This window comes from Mesocricetus auratus, unplaced genomic scaffold, assembly GCF_017639785.1.
Source record: "Mesocricetus auratus isolate SY011 unplaced genomic scaffold, BCM_Maur_2.0 Super-Scaffold_6730, whole genome shotgun sequence".
Lineage (NCBI taxonomy): Eukaryota > Metazoa > Chordata > Mammalia > Rodentia > Cricetidae > Mesocricetus > Mesocricetus auratus.
In genome coordinates this window covers 41485792-41505561 of record NW_024429184.1, presented here as the reverse complement: position 1 = coordinate 41505561, position 19770 = coordinate 41485792, and the positions used below count along the sequence as shown (strand labels likewise).

Below are 19770 nucleotides of genomic sequence, written 5' to 3'. Positions count from 1 at the left end.
GGAAGCCAGAATATTCCAGGCAAACACTCTTGACTGAGCCGCCTCCCCAGCACCATTTTGTTTTTGAGGCAGGGCTTTTCTATGTAGTCTCTGCTGACTTCAAGCCTTCAATCCTTCTGCCTCAGCCAACCCAGTGCTAAGATTACAAGTATGCATCACCACGTTCAATCTAAAATTTTAAATTACAGAACATAATTCAATTTCTTTTCTTTCTTTTTCCTTCTTAAGACAGGATCTCAAGTTGCCTACGCTGCTTGAATTGCTAATTAGCAGAGTATGACTTTAACTCCTGATCCTTCCTTCTGCCCTCGCTTGTGGGGTGCTTGGATTACAGGCATGTACAAAAGGCTCATGTAATTCAATCTCTAGAACTGCATTTCTTAATAGTTAAATACTTTAACTCAAATCACTTTACATTTACTGCACTCGAAGTCCACCAAAAATCACTACCATGTCCACGTAAACACAATTGATCTGAGTTTACAGGGTATGAATTACTAATTTTAAAAAAAGACAAAACAGAAAAGTTTCACATGCCATTTGCAACACTGTTAAGAACACAATGGCATCAAAGCAGATAAAAATATTCCCAAGAGCCAGGCAAGGTGGTGCACACCTTTAATCACAGCACTCAGGAGGCAGAGGCAAGTCAATCACTGTAAATTCCAGGCTGACTGGATCTACAGTGAATACAGGCCAGCAAGGGCTGGCTACACAGTGAAACCTTGTCTATTTAAAAAGGAAAAAAAAATTCAAGAACTCAGCCAACCAATCAAAAACAAAAACAAAAACAAAAAAGTCTTAAGAGACACAGAAAGAAAAAAACACAAGAAGGAATGACTAGGGGCTGGAGAGATGGCTCAGAGGTTAAGAGAACCGACTGCTCTTCCAGAGGTCATGGAGTTCAATTCCCAGCAACCACGTGGTGGCTCGCAACCATCTGTAATGAGTTCTGGTGCCCTCTTCTAGCGTGCAGGCAGACACGGAGGCAGGATGTTGTATTCATAATAAACAAATAAATACATTAAAAAAAAAAGAAGGAATGACTGAAGCAGCAAGATCTGAGGCAGGTAACTCTAAATAATACCTTATTATTACTTCAAATAGCAACAAACCGTCAACATACATAAATTACTTTAATAACTCCACTACATACACTACAACTCCAAAACCAATGTGCTTTTCCCTCTCACATACACAAACACACAGTGCTCATCAGCTAAATAGTAGGAGATAATTCAGTCTAAAAAACAAGAAAAAGAAAGAAAAAACTTTCAAGATTAATGATGAATGTACTGATTTTTTTCATTATGAAATATAGATGAATTTTTAATATTACTACTATGAGTCATAACAGAGAGAACTTGTCCATACTGGAATTATCTGGAATTGGCTATAACAATTTGCACCTAAACATTGAGTTAAAACATTCTGAGTTAAATTATCTCATGAACGGAAGTTAAGATATCATTAGCATTTGACTTTGTTTTTGTAGGGCCTAGGAGACAGACAGCTCAGCAGACAAAAGTGCTTTCTAAGAAGCTGATGTCTTTAGTTCCATCCCTGGACCCCACATGGTAGAAGAGAGAACCAAGTCCCACAAGCTGTCTTCTGACCTCCATGCATGGAGTAACACATAATTTAAACAGAGCATCACATGCATGTGTGTTCAAGTACATGATTATCTACATCTACATATCAAACATTGTGGTACAAAGTTAAAGGAGCCAATCAAGGCTGTGACTTCTACATTATCTAGACAGTAACTTCAATATTATCACTATGTATCATCAGTTTCCCAACAATCAAAGCCCTTTTAACTTTTACTTACCTGTTTAACATATTCAATTAGATTTGGGATGCAGTTAATTTCAAATCTGAGGTTTTTCAGAGGTTCAAGCCACTTGCCAAGTTCTTAGAAACAAAAAGAATAATCTATAACATTTTTAAATGGAAGTCTTTATAACAAAACCTTTTTCCCCAAAGGGAAACGTCACATCTACAATCATTTCAACCATCTAGATTTTACAAAAGGATGAACTCTGGTGTCTAATTCTTTTTTTGTTGTAAGTGAGGTCTCATGCGTATTATGCCCCAATTTGGTCTCAAACTCATGATCTTCCTGCCTCAACCTCCCAACAGCTAAGATTACAGGTGTGTTGCACCATGCCCACTTTCTGCATATAATTCTTTATATGTACTTTAAATAAAATGAAAATAAAGCCCTACTCTGCTGACTCAAAATTTAGTGATGACTGTTACTTATCTGAGTGTTCATCCAGTCTGCCTAACTTCTAATATAATCAAGGTATGAAGAGACATTTAGTTGAGTAACCCCTCTTCCTTAAACAGGAAATTTTCTTTTTTTGTATGTTACTAGGTTAGATTAAACCTGGGTTGTCATGCATGCTAGAGAAATACCTGAACATTAAGCTGTATCACTAGCCCAATTTTGTCAACTTCTTAACTTGCCATTTTAAAATTAACTACTTTTTAAAGTAGTACAATGTGCTAATCAGTAGTAGCCTTGTAAGTCGACTCAGAAGAGTGCAAATGTCTAAGTATAGCAAACCATGCAGAAACAAAACTAGAGCAAAAACTAAACTTGCAATTTCTCCTGTCCATTTTCACTGCCTTGTCTATCTTTAGCTAGATCCCTATTAGGCACTTTCAAACCTTTTCATTTATATCCTAAAACCTTTAACGAACCCTTAAGTTTTATAAAGCCTTTTCCTGAAAGGCAACTCAAGACATTAGAATCAGGGGTTGGAGAAATGGCTCAGTGGGCAAGGTGCCTGCTGTGCAAAGCATGAGGATCTCGGTTCAGATCTCTGACACTCATGTGAAAGCCAAGCATGGTGTAAACAGATGTCAAACACTTGTAACACCAGTACTGGTATGGCAGAAAGATGTATCTCATGGGCTTGCAAGCCAGCCAGTGCAGTTAAAATCGCAAGCTCCAGGTTCAGTGAGAGACCTTGTCTCAAGAAAAGTAGATAAGGCTGGAGAGATGGCTCAGTGGTTAAGAGCACTGGCTGCTCTTCCAAAGATCCTGAGTTCAATTCCCAGCAACCACATGGTGGTTCACAACAGTCTGTAATGAGATCTGGTGCAGTTAAGAAAGACATCTGATGTCATCTTCTAGCCTCAAGACCTATGTATGCACACCCATGCACACACACCCACACCATGCCCACACATGAACATACACACAAATATGATAAAGCAAGGGTTACAAGAATTCAGCCTTTTCTCTTCATATATCACAAGTGTTTAAAATAATTCCAGGTACCATACCTTGCAATTTAGCATTATTTTCATCTGCTTTACAAAGCTTCAAGAGAGATGCTGCATGCTGTTCTAGCATCTGGACATCACTGGAAGACTGAACCACCACCAAAATAAGTATGCATGCATAGTTATAAGCTACTGACTTCTTAGACTTGGAATCACTGAAATAAAATAAGGTTTTTAAGTGTGGGGTATGAAAATACTTTTTCAGGAATAATTTTATACATTTTTTGGTATGTTGTTTTAAAGAGATCAAGGAAATTTGCAATCCAACATTATCAACATATAACATCCTGAAAATAAAGAATCAGATTTTACACTTCACTTTTGAGTCACCTGAAAAGAGTATTAACAGTTGTCCCTCAGTACCTATGGAATGCTGGTTCCAGGATCCACAGATACCAAAATCCATGGAGCTACCAGTCACTCCTATAACGTGGTACAGAATCACATAATATGTGCATATCTTCCCATCTACTCTTAAATCAACTCCAGACTACTTGGGATACTTAACAAAATGTGAATAGCTGTTGCATTGCTTACAGAATAAAGACAAGAAAAAGAGTTTGTACATATTCAGTACAGACAGTCTCACTATATGATCCATGCTGGCCTGAAATTCATTGTGTAGCAAAGGATGGCTTCAAATTCACAATCATCTTTCCTCTGCCTCCCAAGTACTGGGATTACAGGCATGTACCACCATGCCAGGCTCAGATACATTTCTCCCAAGCCTTTTTTTTTTTTTTTTTTTTTTTTACTTCAGATAGGGTCTCGTTCTTTAGACGAAGGTGCCCTCAAATTTACAGGTATGCTCCAAAATGTCCAAGCAATCTAAATATTTTTGATTCATTGTCAGTTTAATATACAGAAACAGAACCCATAGGTAAGGAGAGACAACTGGATATAAAAACAAACTCAAAAAAATTACAGTGGAAAGTAAAATTAAAAAGAACAAATGAACAATGAAATACTAACAAGCATATTTCATTTACAATGACTACTGGAAAGTATGTTTCATTGATCTCTTTTAAAATCTTCATCCAACTTCGAAAAATAGGAAAAAAATGTAATCATCTACGACCCTCAGTCTTCCAGTACAGAATTACTAAGATATACTACAGCTAGGCAGAGAAGTCACTGTAGTTTAGCTTTCATAATCACAACGAGTTAAATTAAGTTCCCATTGGGAAGGCAGTTGCCTCTATGTTACTGTTTTGCATGACACTGGCCATGCCACCCTCAACATGCTCCATCTTGTATGTTTTTCCATGACATAAGCTAGGAAAGCAGGTCTCTCTTCTCATATGTTAAAATCCTTTGCTCTAGTGCGCACCTCTTAATATCATTACCTTCCTCAAGTCCCCATTTAACCAAAGCAATTCTGAAATCCAAGCACCATGAACAGTTTAGAAAACAGACAGTAAGTGAGTACATACATTACACTTAGGTCATATAATTCTGGATTTTAAGATTCCCTTCTGCACAATTCAAAGGGATATTATCTTTCGGGAGGTAACAGAAAGAAGCTAGGAAAAGTCCACAGCATTGCTTACTAGTCACATCACAGAGGTTCCTGATAGTCTACTTCTTAATTAGCATAATATGTTATGATAAAAGATATATGCAGATATATGTATCTAAATATATATGCCACAAGAGACATCTTTTGTGACAAAACTACCCCATTAGTGATCTCATTTTTCTAATGTAATCGAGATTTTAAGGAGTAAGTAGAAAATTACCCGAGGGCTTCTTTGGAATAGTACTCCATTAGAGTAATGAGACTTTGAAGGTTTTTGTCAAGGCTGAAAACATGGCTGACAGCTGATCTTCCCACAGGATTAAAAGTGATCAAGTAAAGATTGTGGAGGGTGCTCAGGAGATCTGAATGGTCAGTTTCTTCACTGGCTGTACAACGCTGGAAGTGGCTGAAGAGCTCTGTGATGCACTGCAGAGTCTGCGTTGAGTCCTGCAGCCACAAGGCAAAGGCATCATCAGCCCCATCAGACTGAAGGCCTTCCTCTTCATCTTGGTCATAGAGGTGGCACAGAGCTCGGATCAACAAGTTTGTTGCTTCATACTCTGACATGAAAAAGAGAAGGCCCTTTTGTGACTGTGTGAGAAACTTTAACACATCCTTTGTGGCCTGCAGTACACCAGGATGGGCACTTGTTATTGGAATTGACAGGAGCAACGTAACCAACTCCAAGAAGTGATGACTGTGAAGATACCTGTGGAAGTCAAGTGAGACATTTCAGGCAGCTGCAAAGCATTCTTCATTAACTCAAAACCACCAGACTGGATAAAGTAAGCATGTGGATGGCTTTAATCCTCACCCTCAGAAATGCAGTTTTCCCCCTAAATAGAAACAAGTATTTCAATGTGAGCACCAACTCTCCTCTGCGGTGTCAAATGAAAGCAAAAGTTCTGAACATTCCACAGACCCTCAAGAAATGACTGACAACAGGTTTTCTCTCCTTTTACTTAATCATCACTAGTTCTGATTCCTGTTTCTAAGCCATCTACCAAATGCTCCTTTTCCACTACAGTCTCACTCTACTTCGCAGAACACCAGTCTGTATGAATTAGTGTATCCAGGGAATATACCGTCTATACAGTACAGAAACATTTCGTGGATTTAGATTTACTATAGGTATGACTTAGTATCCCCAGAGAAAAATATTACAAATTATAAATTGCAGCCTGTAAGTAGTTACTACTAAACATAGACTTTTGGTTTTGTTTTGTACTCCAAATCTAAGAACTATTTCTTTTTTATTTTGACTCAAGGTCTCAGGTTGGCTCAAACTCACTTAACAGCCCAAACTAACTTTAAATTCACGGCAATCCTTCTGCCCAACCAAGTGACGGAATTATGGATGCCAGTCACAGAGAGAGAGAGAGAGGGAGAGGGAGAGGGGAGAGGGGAGAGGGGAGAGAGAGAGAGAGAGAGAGAGAGAGAGAGAGAGAGAGAGAGAGGGAGGGAGGGAGGGAGGGAGGGAGGGAGGGAGGGAGGGAGAGAGAGAGAGAGAGAGAGAGAGAGAGAGAGAGGGAGAGAGGGAGAGAGAGAGAGAGAGAGAGGGAGAGGGAGAGGGAGAGAGAGAGAGGGAGGGAGGGAGGGAGAGGGAGAGAGGAGAGGGAGAGGGAGAGGGAGAGAGAGAGAGAGAGAGAGAGAGAGAGAGAGAGAGAGAGAGAGAGAGAGAGAGAGAGAGAGAGAGAGAGAGGGAGAGGGAGAGGGAGAGGGAGAGGGAGAGGGAGAGGGAGAGAGGAGAGGGAGAGGGAGAGAGGAGAGGGAGAGAGGAGAGGAGAGAGGGAGAGGGAGAGGGAGAGGGAGAGGGAGAGGGAGAGGAGAGAGGAGAGAGGAGAGAGGGAGAGAGAGAGAGAGAGAGAGAGAGGAGAGAGAGGGAGGGAGGGAGGGAGGGAGGGAGGGAGAGAGAGAGAGAGAGAGAGAGAGAGAGAGAGAGAGAGAGAGAGAGAGAGAGAGAGAGAGAGAGAGAGAGAGACTGTTTGTGTGTGTGTGTGTGTTGAAGTCAGAGGACAACCTGAGAGAGTTGGTTCTCTCCTTCCATTATATGGGTTCTGAGGATCAAAATGAAGTCTTCAGGCTTGGTGGCAAGGGACTTTACCCACCAAGTCATCTTGCCAGGCCCAGAATTATTCTTAGTAAACATAACAGTTTTTTAAAGATTTATTTTCATTTTAATTATGAGTCTATGTGTGACCTGAGGTGGCCAGAGCCATTGGATCCCCTGGGAGATGGAGTTACTGGCATCCGTGAGCAACCAACAAACATGGTGCTGGGAATCTGAAAGGACAGTGTGTGATCTCAGACGCTGAGACAGCTCTCCAGCCCCAGTGTACGTCATCTTAGGAGGAGAGCATCATTCAGTGGATTAAGGAGGGGACACACTTTAGCCAGCTCCTCGGAGTATACACAGTAGAATGAGCTCTGTTTATCTACAATAAAATGTATCCCAACACTTGCCTTTTTCCTCTCTGTATCTTACGCTTCCCAAGATAAGCTCTCAGACCAGAGCCTACACACAAGACGAGGCTTTGTTTCAGGGCAAATAAGATGTTTAGACAACTTCAGCTAAAACCAGGAATGGCCAGGTACAGATGCTGGAGCAGACAAGTAACCACTTACTACCAATGCACTTGTTCCAAAGCAAAACAAAAACCAGTCACAGAAATAATAAAAGGTCTGTCTTTTCATTTGTTGTTAGCTCAAAAATTATAAGCAAAATGCCAGAAGACAACATTTCAAACATTAAAACAAAGTAAAAACCATTAGTGGTTGGATCACTGTATGGAATACCAACAATGGCAAAATTATATTATCACCTAATTTGAAAGACATTTGACAGAAACGAGTGATAAACATCAGAAATATGTTATCAGGAGCACAGAATGACATTGGTAACACCCATATTAACTTACAATGTACAGGAGTAGTAAAGCAAAAAGGGTTTTACAGAGAAGGGTCTCTCCTTCCCATGTCGTCCTCTTCTGCCATGTCCCTGGTATTCTGCTTACAGGAATGCTTGCAGACTTATTCAAACTAATGTATGTCTGAGTTTGCTACTGAGTACCTATTCTGAAATACCAAATATCCTCACAGTTATGTACAGCACATGAACAGAAAAAGAAACAAAATCACCACATAAAATTACCTGCAGAGATTTGTGAAGTATCTTTCCCAAGAAGAAGTATATCTTACCTGAAGAGAACAGGGTATGGGTCATCCCTCTCTGGAGGTCCAGCAATTCGTGCTACTGTTGGGAAAGACTTAGCAGGCGGCTGGATCATTGTATGAGGTGCAGTTTCCATTAAATGAAAAACCTCCTCTAAGAGACTAATAAGCTTCTCTATTTCACCCTCACTTATATTTGAAGATTCCAAAAGGTCCATGTCCATAGAGGCTTCCACGTCATTCTCATAATCTGGGTTTGCTCGCTCAAGTCCAGCATCTGTGTCTTGATCAGGTTCACTGTGGTTAGGAACAGATGAAGTCTTCTCTGCTATATGGTCACCAAGTCTTTTAATCTCTGACAAGATTTCATAGAAATGGCATTTCTGAAGAATAGCTGAGCCAGCGGTGACAACCCTCACAGTCTGATCTAGAAGTATGAGTTCCAGAAGTTTCTGATAGCCACTCTTCTCACTCTGGGTTCCTCTTAATAAAGCCTCCATCCCTTCTGTCATGCTAATGACACTGTCCAAAGCTTTAAAAGCATTTAACTTAAGGGTAGATGAGACATAATCAGCGAACAGGAGATCAAACAATGCACTGATCACTCCTGCTTGTAGCAACTCTGTGACCCCGGGAGCCCCACACTCCACTAACGAAGACACGAGCTTGGTCCCAGCTTTGAGCTGTCGGACATTTAAGGCTATGGGCTGGCGGAGAGCTACTTGTAAATTTAAAGCTTGCATTGTCCAGTCTATCAACTGACCAAGGGAGTCCTGTTTTGTGTTTTTCAACTGCAAGTAGCTTAATCCTTTTATAATTAAACTTGGGATTTCCTCTAGAGCCGTTACCCATTTTGCACCCCTGTCTTCGCGATACAGATCTAGCAGTTCAGTTAACTTCACTGAGGCTTCTATTGCCCCTGAATTTTCTTTATCTGGACCCTGATCCTTCATTCTGCTGATTTCAATTTCAAAAGTTGTCTTGTATGGGCAGCTGAAATACAAGAGTGGCACTAGCTCCCTGTCATACGGGTCATATGTCATAGGAGGAACAGATGCCAGGTCTTCTGGAGTGTATTCAACATCGAAGTTTGGATACTTAAAAGTTTCCCGTTCCAAGTCAGCAATCCCATCTTCATCACTAGAGATCTGTTCATAACCATCATCCCCTAAAAATAAGTTTAAGCAGCATTTAAGTACTACATCATTCTCATTTATTGCATAAACACTGATTAGACAGTTTAGACAGTATTTAAATACTGCATCATTCTCATTACTGTGGAAACTCTGAATGATCATCAATAACCTTGTTTCATGGTAAACCAAACATTCTAAAAGACCAATTTCCTTAAAAAAGAAAAAAGAAAAGAAAAACCTCATCCCCTTGGGAGGGGAGGGAAAGGGAGCTGGAATTGACATGTGAAACCAACTTGTTTCTAACTTAAAAAAAAAAAAACCTCAACTTTTGCTCCCACTCATAACAAGAACTGATATTTATAATCTGTAATAGGATAATTATTAATAAGATTGTTAACAAGTTCCTCCATTATGTCTGCTAAGCTGTATCAACTAATTCTGTGATGGCAACTTTTTCTGACAGAAATAAAATTATAAACTGGAAATAACAAAAATGCCTGTTTTAGAAGGTAAGAGATTAAGCTTGCCATCCTGAAACACTGAACTTTTTAAAGTTATCTTTAATTTTGCATGTGTCTATGTATGGGTATGTGTACATGCAGCCCAAGGAGGTCACAGGTGTCAGATAGAGCTGGGCTGGAGTTTCAGACTGTTCTGAGCTGCCCAATGGGGATTTTGGGAACTGAACCTGGGTCCTCTGCAAGAACAGTTCATGCTATTAACCGGTTACTGAGCCATCTCTCAGGCCTCTTCAGAAGTTTTCAAAAGTACACTTACTTACTGACTGGGATTGGGGATCATGTGTCACAGCACATGTGGGAGACAAGAGGACAGCTGGCATGAGGCAGTTCTCTCCTACTTGGGGAAGGAACTCAGGGCATCAAGTTAGGCAGTAAATGCCTTTACTTGCTGAGCCATCTTGCAAGCCCAAGATTTAATTTAATTTTATTCAATTATTTATTTATATTTGTTTATTTGAGATAAAGCCTTAAAGCCTCATTATGTACATCAGGCTGACCTGGAATTCAGAGATCTGTCTACCTCTGCTTTGCTAGGATTAAAGATGTGTGCCACCATGTCCAGTCCAAGGTTATTTTTAGTATTTTAAAAAACAAATTGGGCGGTGGTGGTGCATGCCTTTAATTCCAGCACTAGGGGAGGCAGAGGCAGGCGGATCTCTATCAGTTCAAGGCCAGTCTGATCTACACAGTGAGTGCCAGGACAGCCAGGGTTGTTACACAGAGAAACTCTGTCTTGGAAAACAAACAAACAAACAAATTAGTGGTAAAATTAAGTAAGAACATTACAAGCCAGGCATGGTACTCCGTGCCTGTAATCCTAGTACTTAAAAGGCAAGAGGCCTGCTGGGAGTAGCAGGCAAGCCTGGGTGACAGTCAACACTGTCTCAGGCTGGAGATATGACTTGCTGCTCTACCAGTGTGTCCAAGTTCCATTTCCAGTGCCCACATGGTGGCTCACAACCATTCAGTTCCAAGTGATCTATACCTTCTGCCCTCTGTGGACACCGTATGCATGTGGTATACAAACATGCATGTAGGCAAAATACCTATAAAAATACTTTTCATAAAAGACTATATCCTGAAAGAGGGGAGGGACCCTGAGGAGATGGCTCAGTTGGAAAAGCGCCTGCCACTCAGCACAAGAATCAACTCAGCCCCCATGAAAAAAACCAAAGACTAAAGGATGGGGAGATGGTTCACGAAGCATGAGCACCAAAGTTTGGGTACCCAGAACCCATGTAAATGTAAGGATGCAGTCACGTGCATCTATAACCCAACACTGAGGAAAAGGAAGGCAAAGACGAGTGGATCCCAGGGGTAGCTAGGCAGTCAGCATTAGCCAAACAGTGGGCCTAGGTTTACTCAGAGGCCATGTTTAAAGAATAAAGTGAGGAAGTGACAGGGGAAGACACCCAAACAGGTTAACTTCTGGCCTCCACATGCTCACTATGTGCACGCACGCACCCGAGGGAGGGTGGGTCAGTGGGTAAAGCACTTGCCATTCAAGCCTCAGAACCTGAGTTAGGAATAAACACCAGAACCCACATGAGGCAGGACCTCAGGGCTCCTTCATCAGGATGGGAAGCAAACACACAAGAATCCCTGACATGTATGGGTGAGTTGGCCTGGAGTATATAAAGCTGTCAACAACAAGAGCAAGCCCGTCTCAAAGTAGAAGACTAGAACTGACACCTAAGCTTGTCCTATGACAACCACACACACACCTATCCTCAAACACACAACATATATACACATACATGCAAACATAAAAAGGAAAAGGAAAGAGGAAAGAGAACACTGTAATTACAAGACCAACTATTTTCAAGAGAAAATAGTGTTGGGGGCTGATGCTCGTATATCTTTCCAGAGGACCAGAATTCAGTTCCTAGTAGTACCCATATAAGGGGGCTAACAACCACTTACCTATAACTCAAATGAAAGCAAAATTCAAACCTAATCAAAGGATCGCACCATTCAGCCACATGTACTTATGAGTTACTAAGACAAATTTCTAAAATTACCACAGCATCTATCTTTAGAAAGTTGGCCCAGCTTATGATACATCATTGCTTACTTTAAAAATAGCCTGCTTTTAGATCCTGCTTCCCAGACTAATACTGACGACACTAAGTAGCAATTCATGCATAAGTCAAATTAATCACCTCCCTGGGGAAATGACAGTCAGGTACTTTGGGCAAGTTAAAGAGGAGGGTAACACTGTAGCATAAATAGATTAGTAGACAAAGAATGGGAGATAGAAACCTCATTTGCTATCATGTCTTAAGGCCAAGCTACATGACTGGCAGAGCTTCAACCCATTTACAGCTACTGTAAACTTGCAATGTTCAAAGCAACATGCAGTTAGTGTCTAGTACATAAAATCAAAAGTCCTAGCTAATTCCCACCTTCACCTTCTTCATCCTCTTCACCTTCCTCCTCTTCATCTTCCTCCTCCTCATCAGGGATGCTGTCTACTGTATGGCAGTCATCCTCATCTTCATCTTCTTCTTCCTCTACATCCACATCATCTTCATCATCCTCTCCCTCTTCTTGCTGTTCCTCTTCCACTTCTCCTTCATCAGAATACTGCCCTTCCTGGGGAATGGAGTTCCGATCAGGAGAAATGGGCTCAAAGTAATCGTCTCTATGGGGAACATCCTCCTCTTTGTCACCAGACCCTGAAAAGAATTGAGATTGAAAGCAGATTAGTCACTGTTTAGGTATCACAAGGCAGCAGGCCTACAGGCGCATAATGCATGTTGGATGATTTATCTCACAAATGCCCTTTTTAAAAGATGGTAGGTTATTAACTTAAGACTATTATGGTGATGTATGCTTCCTAGAACTTGGGAAAGGAGTTGAAGGACAGTCTCAGCTCCATAACAAATCTGAGGCCAGCACAGACTATGTGAAACCCTGACTCAAAATAAAAATAAGTCCCACTCAGAGTATATATTACATACCTTCATTTACTGACAATTAATAACATACACTATTTTATAGTATTTATGCTCTGCAGTATACATGATTCTTTTCTTTTTAGTTTTTTAATTAGTAAGTTTTTTAACCAATACATACTATTTATTTCTATCTGCTATATATTATAGTATTATATCAATACTCTACTTTCAAAGCACTGTTGCTATAGCTTCAAATTAGCTTACTTTATGAACAAGTTGCTCTGTCAATAGGAAAAACACAAAAAATACCAGACAGGATGAGGAAGTTTGGGAAGAAGAGGCAATCATCAAGAATTGATCACCTCATGTTTTTCTTTAATAAGTACCACTTAAGCTGGGCATGGTGGAGCACACCTTTAATCCCAGAACTCAGAAAGTAGAGACAGGTGAATCTCCAACTTCGAGGCCAGCCTAGTCTAGAGAGTGAGTTCCTGGACAGCCAGGACTATAAACCACGTATCAGCAGTGGGCCGGAGGAGAGCCTAGCAGAGATTTTACACCTGGCAAAGACATAGGGTCATCCTCGTCATCATCAGGTGGGGGAGGTCCTGGAGGAGTTCTTGGTCCACGTGGCTGGGGTCTTGGAGGACTTCCATTAAATTGATCTTCTTTCTCTCCATCAGCTATATATGGGAAACAGCATGTTCAAATTATTAAAATATACTGAAATGAATTCATGAAAAAAGTTTTATCATCTGGACTTATCCTCAGAATTAAACAATAATACGAACTTTTCCTACCTGGAGAATCAAAATAATGCTGTCACCTGATCTAGAAATCTAGAATTTCTAACTGTCCACACACCAAAAGAACAATAGAGTCTAGGGCAACACCCTAGAAATATGAAGAATTATTTTCAGACAGGAAAGTACAGACAAATGTTCTACTTCATTTTAATAGCTGAAAATTAGAAATGACTAAATGTCTTTCAGTGGATGAAAGGTTAAAAAAACTGTGGTGTGGACTGAGGGTGAAACTCAGGGACAAAGCATATGCTCAGTTATAACAAGATCCTGGGTGTGAACCCCAACACCTCAAAAAGTCAGTGCACCCTCACACACACATCACACACACACACACACACACACACACACACACACACACAGGGAAAGAGAGACAGAGAGACAGGGAGGGAGGAGAGAAATTAACTACTGCGATTGCATTATTTTTAAATAGGGCCAATAAGAAAGACAGGAAGTGAGGGTAGGAGGGAGGGAGGGAGACAGGGAGGCAGGGAGGCAGGGAGGCAGGGAGGCAGGAGGCAGGAGGAGGAGGAGGCAGGGAGGCAGGGGAGGAGGAGGAGGCAGGAACAAGCCAGCCAGCCTTGGGACTATCTAAAATGCTCCCAGGATCAGGTATGGTGGTATACACCTTTAGTCTCAGCACTCAAGCAGGCAGATCTCTGTGAGTTCTAAACCAACCAGCACTACACACTAAGATGCTGTCTGAAAAGCAGCAAGCAAGTTAGCTCTTCAGAAAAATAGCAAAAGAAAAAAAAAATAAGCTCTTACTGACAAGAATAGGAGACTAACAAACACCATGTCAAATGTAGAGAAAAAAGTAGAAATGGTCTTTGGATCAGCTCTTCTTGCTCTAACAGAACGTAACAGTTTCACTAGGGAAAGCAAACTGAACTTCTCACCATGCTTTGGATTCCTTTTCAAAGTTGGCTGTGGCTGGGGAGGAGGTGGAGGTGGTGGAGGAGGCGGTGGAGAGTCTCTGTCATGGCTTATCACTCTATCTACTGATCCATAGATTGCCAAGGTCAGACAGTTGTACCAGCCTCTTAGCACCAGACCATCAGTATTAACCTGATTTGGGGGGATGGTGAAAAAAATCTCAAGTTAATGTTTTAATATGCCAAAAGCAAAGTGATATTAAATTAGATTTTGGTTCAGCTAAAATCTTTAAAGCACTACTGAAGGAACTGGAGGTTTGACTCAGTAGTTAAAAGTATTTGCAGCTTTTCCAGAACACCTAAGTTGAGTTACCACCACAACTACTAGTAACTCTAGCTTCTGGGTGGGTCTAGTGCCCCCATCTGGTCTCCACAGGCACCACAATTAAGCTTTAAGTGCATATACCCATACACTGATACACACATATACACATAATTAAAAATAAAATCTTTTTTAAAAACAAAAATACAGGCTGCAGAGATGGCTCAGCAGTTAAGACCCTGATTCTATTCCCAGCACACAAGTCATCTCACAATTACCTGTAACTACAGTTCTAGGGTATCTGATGCCTGTTTCTGGTCTTTGTGGTTACTGCATACATATAGTATACAGACATGCATTCAGGTAAAAGACTCAGATGCATAAATTTGTTTTTGTTTTTGTTTTTTTAAGACAGGGTTTCTTTGTGTAGCCTCAACTATCCTGCAACTAGCTCTGTAGACCAGACTAGCCTTGAACTCATAGAGATCTGCCTGCCTCTGCCTCCCAAGCACTGCGATTAAAGGTGTACACCACCACTGCCCAGGTAAAAATATGCATTTCTTAATTAAAATAAGCAAAAATAAATACAAGTCTTCCTGAAAATGTAAAAGGCCAATATTGGTGAAAGTTACCCAGAGGCATAGATTTTATATGGTCCTTAGATTTCTGCACCTAAACCTATGCTAAAACTAAATCTTTCCATGTCTGTAGTTCATGTCAACTGTGTTCAAAGTGCATGGACAAGCTACTAAGCAAGGGAAGAAAACTGAGAAGAATTAGGTAAGAGTCACAGAGATAAATAGCCCAAAGTATGTCCAGTCTCCATAATAATAAAGGCCCATAGTGTCTAGCAATTCTCACATCAAAACTGAGGGTATATGTTACATGCTAACAAATACCCAGCCATGAAGTGAATTTATTCTCACAAGTAAACTTTCAGCTGCTGTGATACTCAGGTTACTATCTAGCACACTGACCCCATCCCTACCCTCACATTACTCAATAAACTTGTCTTTTTGCAGGAGGGAGGGGGTCGTTTCTTCAAGACAGGATTTCTCTGTGTAGCCTTGGCTGTCCTGGAACTCACTCTGTAAACCAGGCTGGCCTGAAACTCACAGAGATCTAGCTCCTTCTGCCTCCCAGATGCTGGGATTACAGGTGTGCACCACCACTGCTTAGCAAACTTATCTTTCTTTAAAAAAAAAAACTTTTTTCTTCCCGAAAGGTCAAAGACTACCAATACCATTGGTCTTCGATATTTCCTTATAAACTAAATAAGCATAGTAAGTTGCATTTTTTTCAGAACTTCATCACTAGCTCCATTCATTAGCCATAAAGGGTGGTCACAGCACTCCCTTAGCTGAGTGTGGGAGCAGCCTGCACGGCAGCTAGGCATGGCAATGTGTGCTTGAGAGAGGCTGAGACACAAGGGCAGCAAGGCTAACAGGGGCTGCAGTGAGCCGCCACACTGCCTCACACAGACAGTAAAAACCAAGATAATGGACAGCAATTATGAAAGAGATGTAAAGCTGATTGTTTTTTCAGTTCTAATTCTGTCATGGATTTTTGTTTGTTTTGGTGGTGGATTAGTACACAAAGCATATTTAATACTGAAAGTATAAAATTTGATGTGCAGTTCCACAACTCCTGTTCTAACTGTTGAAGTTCAATGGGACATGGAGACTTTGGGTCTATTTAATTTGGGTGTGTGATTTTTTTTTTTTTATGGTTTTTACGAGACAGGGTTTCGCTGTATTGTTTTGGAGGCTGTTGGTCCAGCCCGGCCTCGAACTCACAGAGATCCACCTGCCTCTGCCTCCCGAGTGCTGGGATTAAAGGCGTGCGCCACCACTGCCCGGCGGATGTGTGATTTTTTTTTTTTTTTTTTTTTTTGAGACAGGGTTTCTCTGTGTAGCTCTGGCTGTCCTGGAACTTGCTTTGTAGATCAGGCTGGCCTTGAACTCACAGAGATTCACCTGCCTCTACCTCCTATCCTGAGATTAAAGGTGTGTACCACCACTGCCTGACTCCAATTTTTTTTAATAATAAAGTTGTTGTTGTTTGCTTTTTTACATTAAAGAAAAAAAAGGAACAACCTATCCTAGAAACCAAAGCCCTTGACTTCTAAATTCTCTTCCCAGTCCACCTTCCTGGTAAAGATGAAATAGAATGAGTCACTGAAGCCCTTGGAGGCACCACAGGATGAAAGCAATCATTAAGTCCTGGATAGACTCTCAAAGGAAATTGGAGAAAGGTTCAAAGACTATACCCAGTGACTGATTATCAACTCTGAGCAGATGTTCCCCTGCAAAGCTGGGTGTGGTGCCCCCCTGTAATCCCAGCACTTGAGAAACTAGGCAGGAAGACCAGGAATTGAAAGGCCAGCACTGGCTATTTAGTAATCCTGAGATTATCCTGGGCTACATGAGACTCTGCTTAAAAAATAAAAACTAGGCTGGAGAAACGGCTCAGTGTTTAGCATTTACTGTTCTTCCACAACACCCAAGGTTGGATCCCAGGACCCATAGACTGATGCACAAACACCTGTAACTTCAGCTCCAGAGGATCCAGTACCCTCCTCTGACCTACACAGCTACCAACACATTCATGGACAGCACACATGCACACAGATATACAGATACAACACAGACACACACAACATAATAATTTTAAAGATATTTTATTTTAATTAGTGAGTCTGCTTGTACATGTGCACAAGCACAAGGCTCTTGTAGGTCAGAGGCAATAGATTAATCCCTCTGAAGTTGGAGTTACAGTGGGCTGTGAGCCACCTCACATGCTGGGATTGAACTCAGGTCCCCTACAAGAGGAGTACATACTCTTAAGACACTGAGCCATCTCTTCAACAGCCAAAAATAAAGATAAATCCTTTTAAGTAAATATAAAACAGCAAAAGAGGAATCCCATTGGAAAGAAGATAAACAGATGAAGATAAATTTGTATAATAGGATGCAAAGGATTAAATATATATACCCCAAAGTCAATTCTCAAGCTAAGTGGATGAACACTGTTTCTGTATTTCAGATCTTCCATTACATGAGTCTAGAATGATGTCTGGTACATACAGAAATAAAGCAATTACTGGTGTGAAAGAATATGAAAACTGTATATGGGTCTAGAGATGGTTCAGAAGAGCAAGTACTATTCTTATAGAGGACCGGATTTTTATTCCCAGACCCACATCACATAGTTCAAAACTGTCTGTGAGTTTAGCTCCACAGGGAACCTAGAAACACCCACATATACATACCCACATACAGATACATGAGTAATTTTTTTAATCTCTTTAGAAAAAAAAAACACCTTTAACAGAACATAGCAGTATCCAGTAGTAATCTATTGGCCTGAATGCTATGAACTTGTCTACCCAAATAAGAGAGAAGACTAAATGAGGTCTCTAAGCTCTTTATTTTTAGACTTGTTTATTTTTTGTGCATGGGTGTTTTATCCGGGTATATGCATGTGTACCACATGTGTGCCTGCTGTCAATGGAGTTCAGAAGACGTCGTCAGGACCTCTGGAACTGGAGTTACAGAAGGTTGTGACCCTTCATGTGAGTGGAACCAAACCCAGGTCCTCTGTGGAACCAATGAGTGTTTTAACCACTGAGCTATCTCTACAGCCCCAGTACTTTATTGTTTTAAGACCATACTTTATTTCATATGCAGCATAAAATTGTGCAAGCTCTTTAGACAGAGAAGAATGGCATTTGAAAACAGCTTTTAATTGCAAGATGGAGACAAGAGATAACATTCTGGAACACTGGATCCAGTTCTGTCACACTGACTAACTCAAAACTGAATAGAAGAACAGAAAAAACAAGGTGAAAAAGTAACATCTATAATTACCTTTGAGTTTGGTCTAAAGATGATAGAAGTATTCTCATCATATTCCAGGCTGTGAAAAGGAGTAAGAATAAATACAAAGGCTCAAATAATAATTTTACAAGTTATGAAAGTTTTGGCTGGCAAGACAGCTCACTGGTAAAGGCACTTACCACATTAGGGGAAAATCAACTACAAAGTTGTGCTCTGACCTACACACCCTCAAATGGCATGTACATGTAAAGCTAATAAAGATGGCAGGCACTATGGAAAGTATCTGTGGCTCTGTCCTGGGGTCTAAGCCCCAGACCAGCCAGGCTGGGTTGAGAGTGCTGAGGGCAGTAGTTGCAAGGGACAGACCTGGGGTTAGACCTTGGGAGCTCCCAGATAGACCTGGGCCTACAGCCGATGTACGGCAGCATCCTGTGTCTATCATGTTCTGTAATACCCAAGAAATGCTTTAAAGTATACGAAACTCACATTACTAAAACAACTAGCACATTCTTTCTCTTGTTCCTACATGGCTACAAGTGGAGTAAACAATTTCCTGTAATCTATACAGAGTATCAAAGCACGAGGAATATCTTACAGCCTTCTTTTCCAGGCCCCACGGTCATCAGTTCAGCACACTGATTGTTTTAGGAATGTCCACTGTCTGAAGTCTACCACGAATCATCAGGCACTTTAACCTATTCAAGTATTGATCTATTGGCAGAACTTGTACATGTTTTCAATAACGAAAACTCAGAAAGAAAAACAGTTTTCTGCAGTGTTTAGTTTTATATTGAGGTGCCCGGGTTAGAATGAAGTGGTATTATAAACAAAACTAAATAAATACTTTTAAAAAGTTTTTCTACTTTCATATATTTCAGTGTAGTCGAATACTAAATATTTTCAAGCCACAAAAGACTCTGATGTAATTGGTTTGGGTGAAGCACACACATTAAGAATTTTAAAAGCACCTTCACATAAATCTAATGTATACAGACAGACAGAGAACCACATTATACTCTAACAACAAAAATACACACCATGTGCCAGGCGTTGGTGGCTCACGCCTTTAATCCCAGCACTCAGGAGGCAGAGGCAGGCAGATCTCTGTGAGTTCCAGGCTAGCCTGGTCTACAGAGCAAGTTCCAGGACAACCTCCAAAGCAATACAGAAAAACCCTGTCTCGAAAAACCAAAAACACCATGGGGCTGAGGATGTCATTCTGTGACAGAGTGCTTGCTTGACATGCACAATCTCTAACACTGCTCCCAAAAAGTACTCTGCAATCTGCGATCAAAATTTAAGAAAATACTGTGTGGTTGGGGCTACAGCTCAGTGTAGACAGCATGTACTTAATTGTTAATTGTTAACTTATCAATGTAATTTCCTA

The 19770-nt window shown here is 40.8% G+C and overlaps 1 protein-coding gene across 2 annotated transcripts in view; it reads right to left on the bottom strand.

The window, feature by feature from the left end:
• Positions 1–19770, bottom strand: part of Virma (vir like m6A methyltransferase associated) — a 56708-nt gene that overhangs the window by 22352 nt on the left and 14586 nt on the right. The window contains exons 4-11 of one of the 2 annotated variants that reach the window (XM_005066197.4): positions 18414–18462; positions 14247–14415; positions 13105–13227; positions 12050–12322; positions 8015–9155; positions 5037–5525; positions 3298–3452; positions 1832–1914 (exon numbers count right to left, since the gene is read on the bottom strand). In XM_005066197.4, the coding sequence (XP_005066254.2) occupies positions 1832–1914; positions 3298–3452; positions 5037–5525; positions 8015–9155; positions 12050–12322; positions 13105–13227; positions 14247–14415; positions 18414–18462 (2482 nt within the window). The remainder of the gene's footprint in view (positions 1–1831; positions 1915–3297; positions 3453–5036; positions 5526–8014; positions 9156–12049; positions 12323–13104; positions 13228–14246; positions 14416–18413; positions 18463–19770) is intronic. The other variant, XM_013110427.3, reaches the window with a different exon arrangement.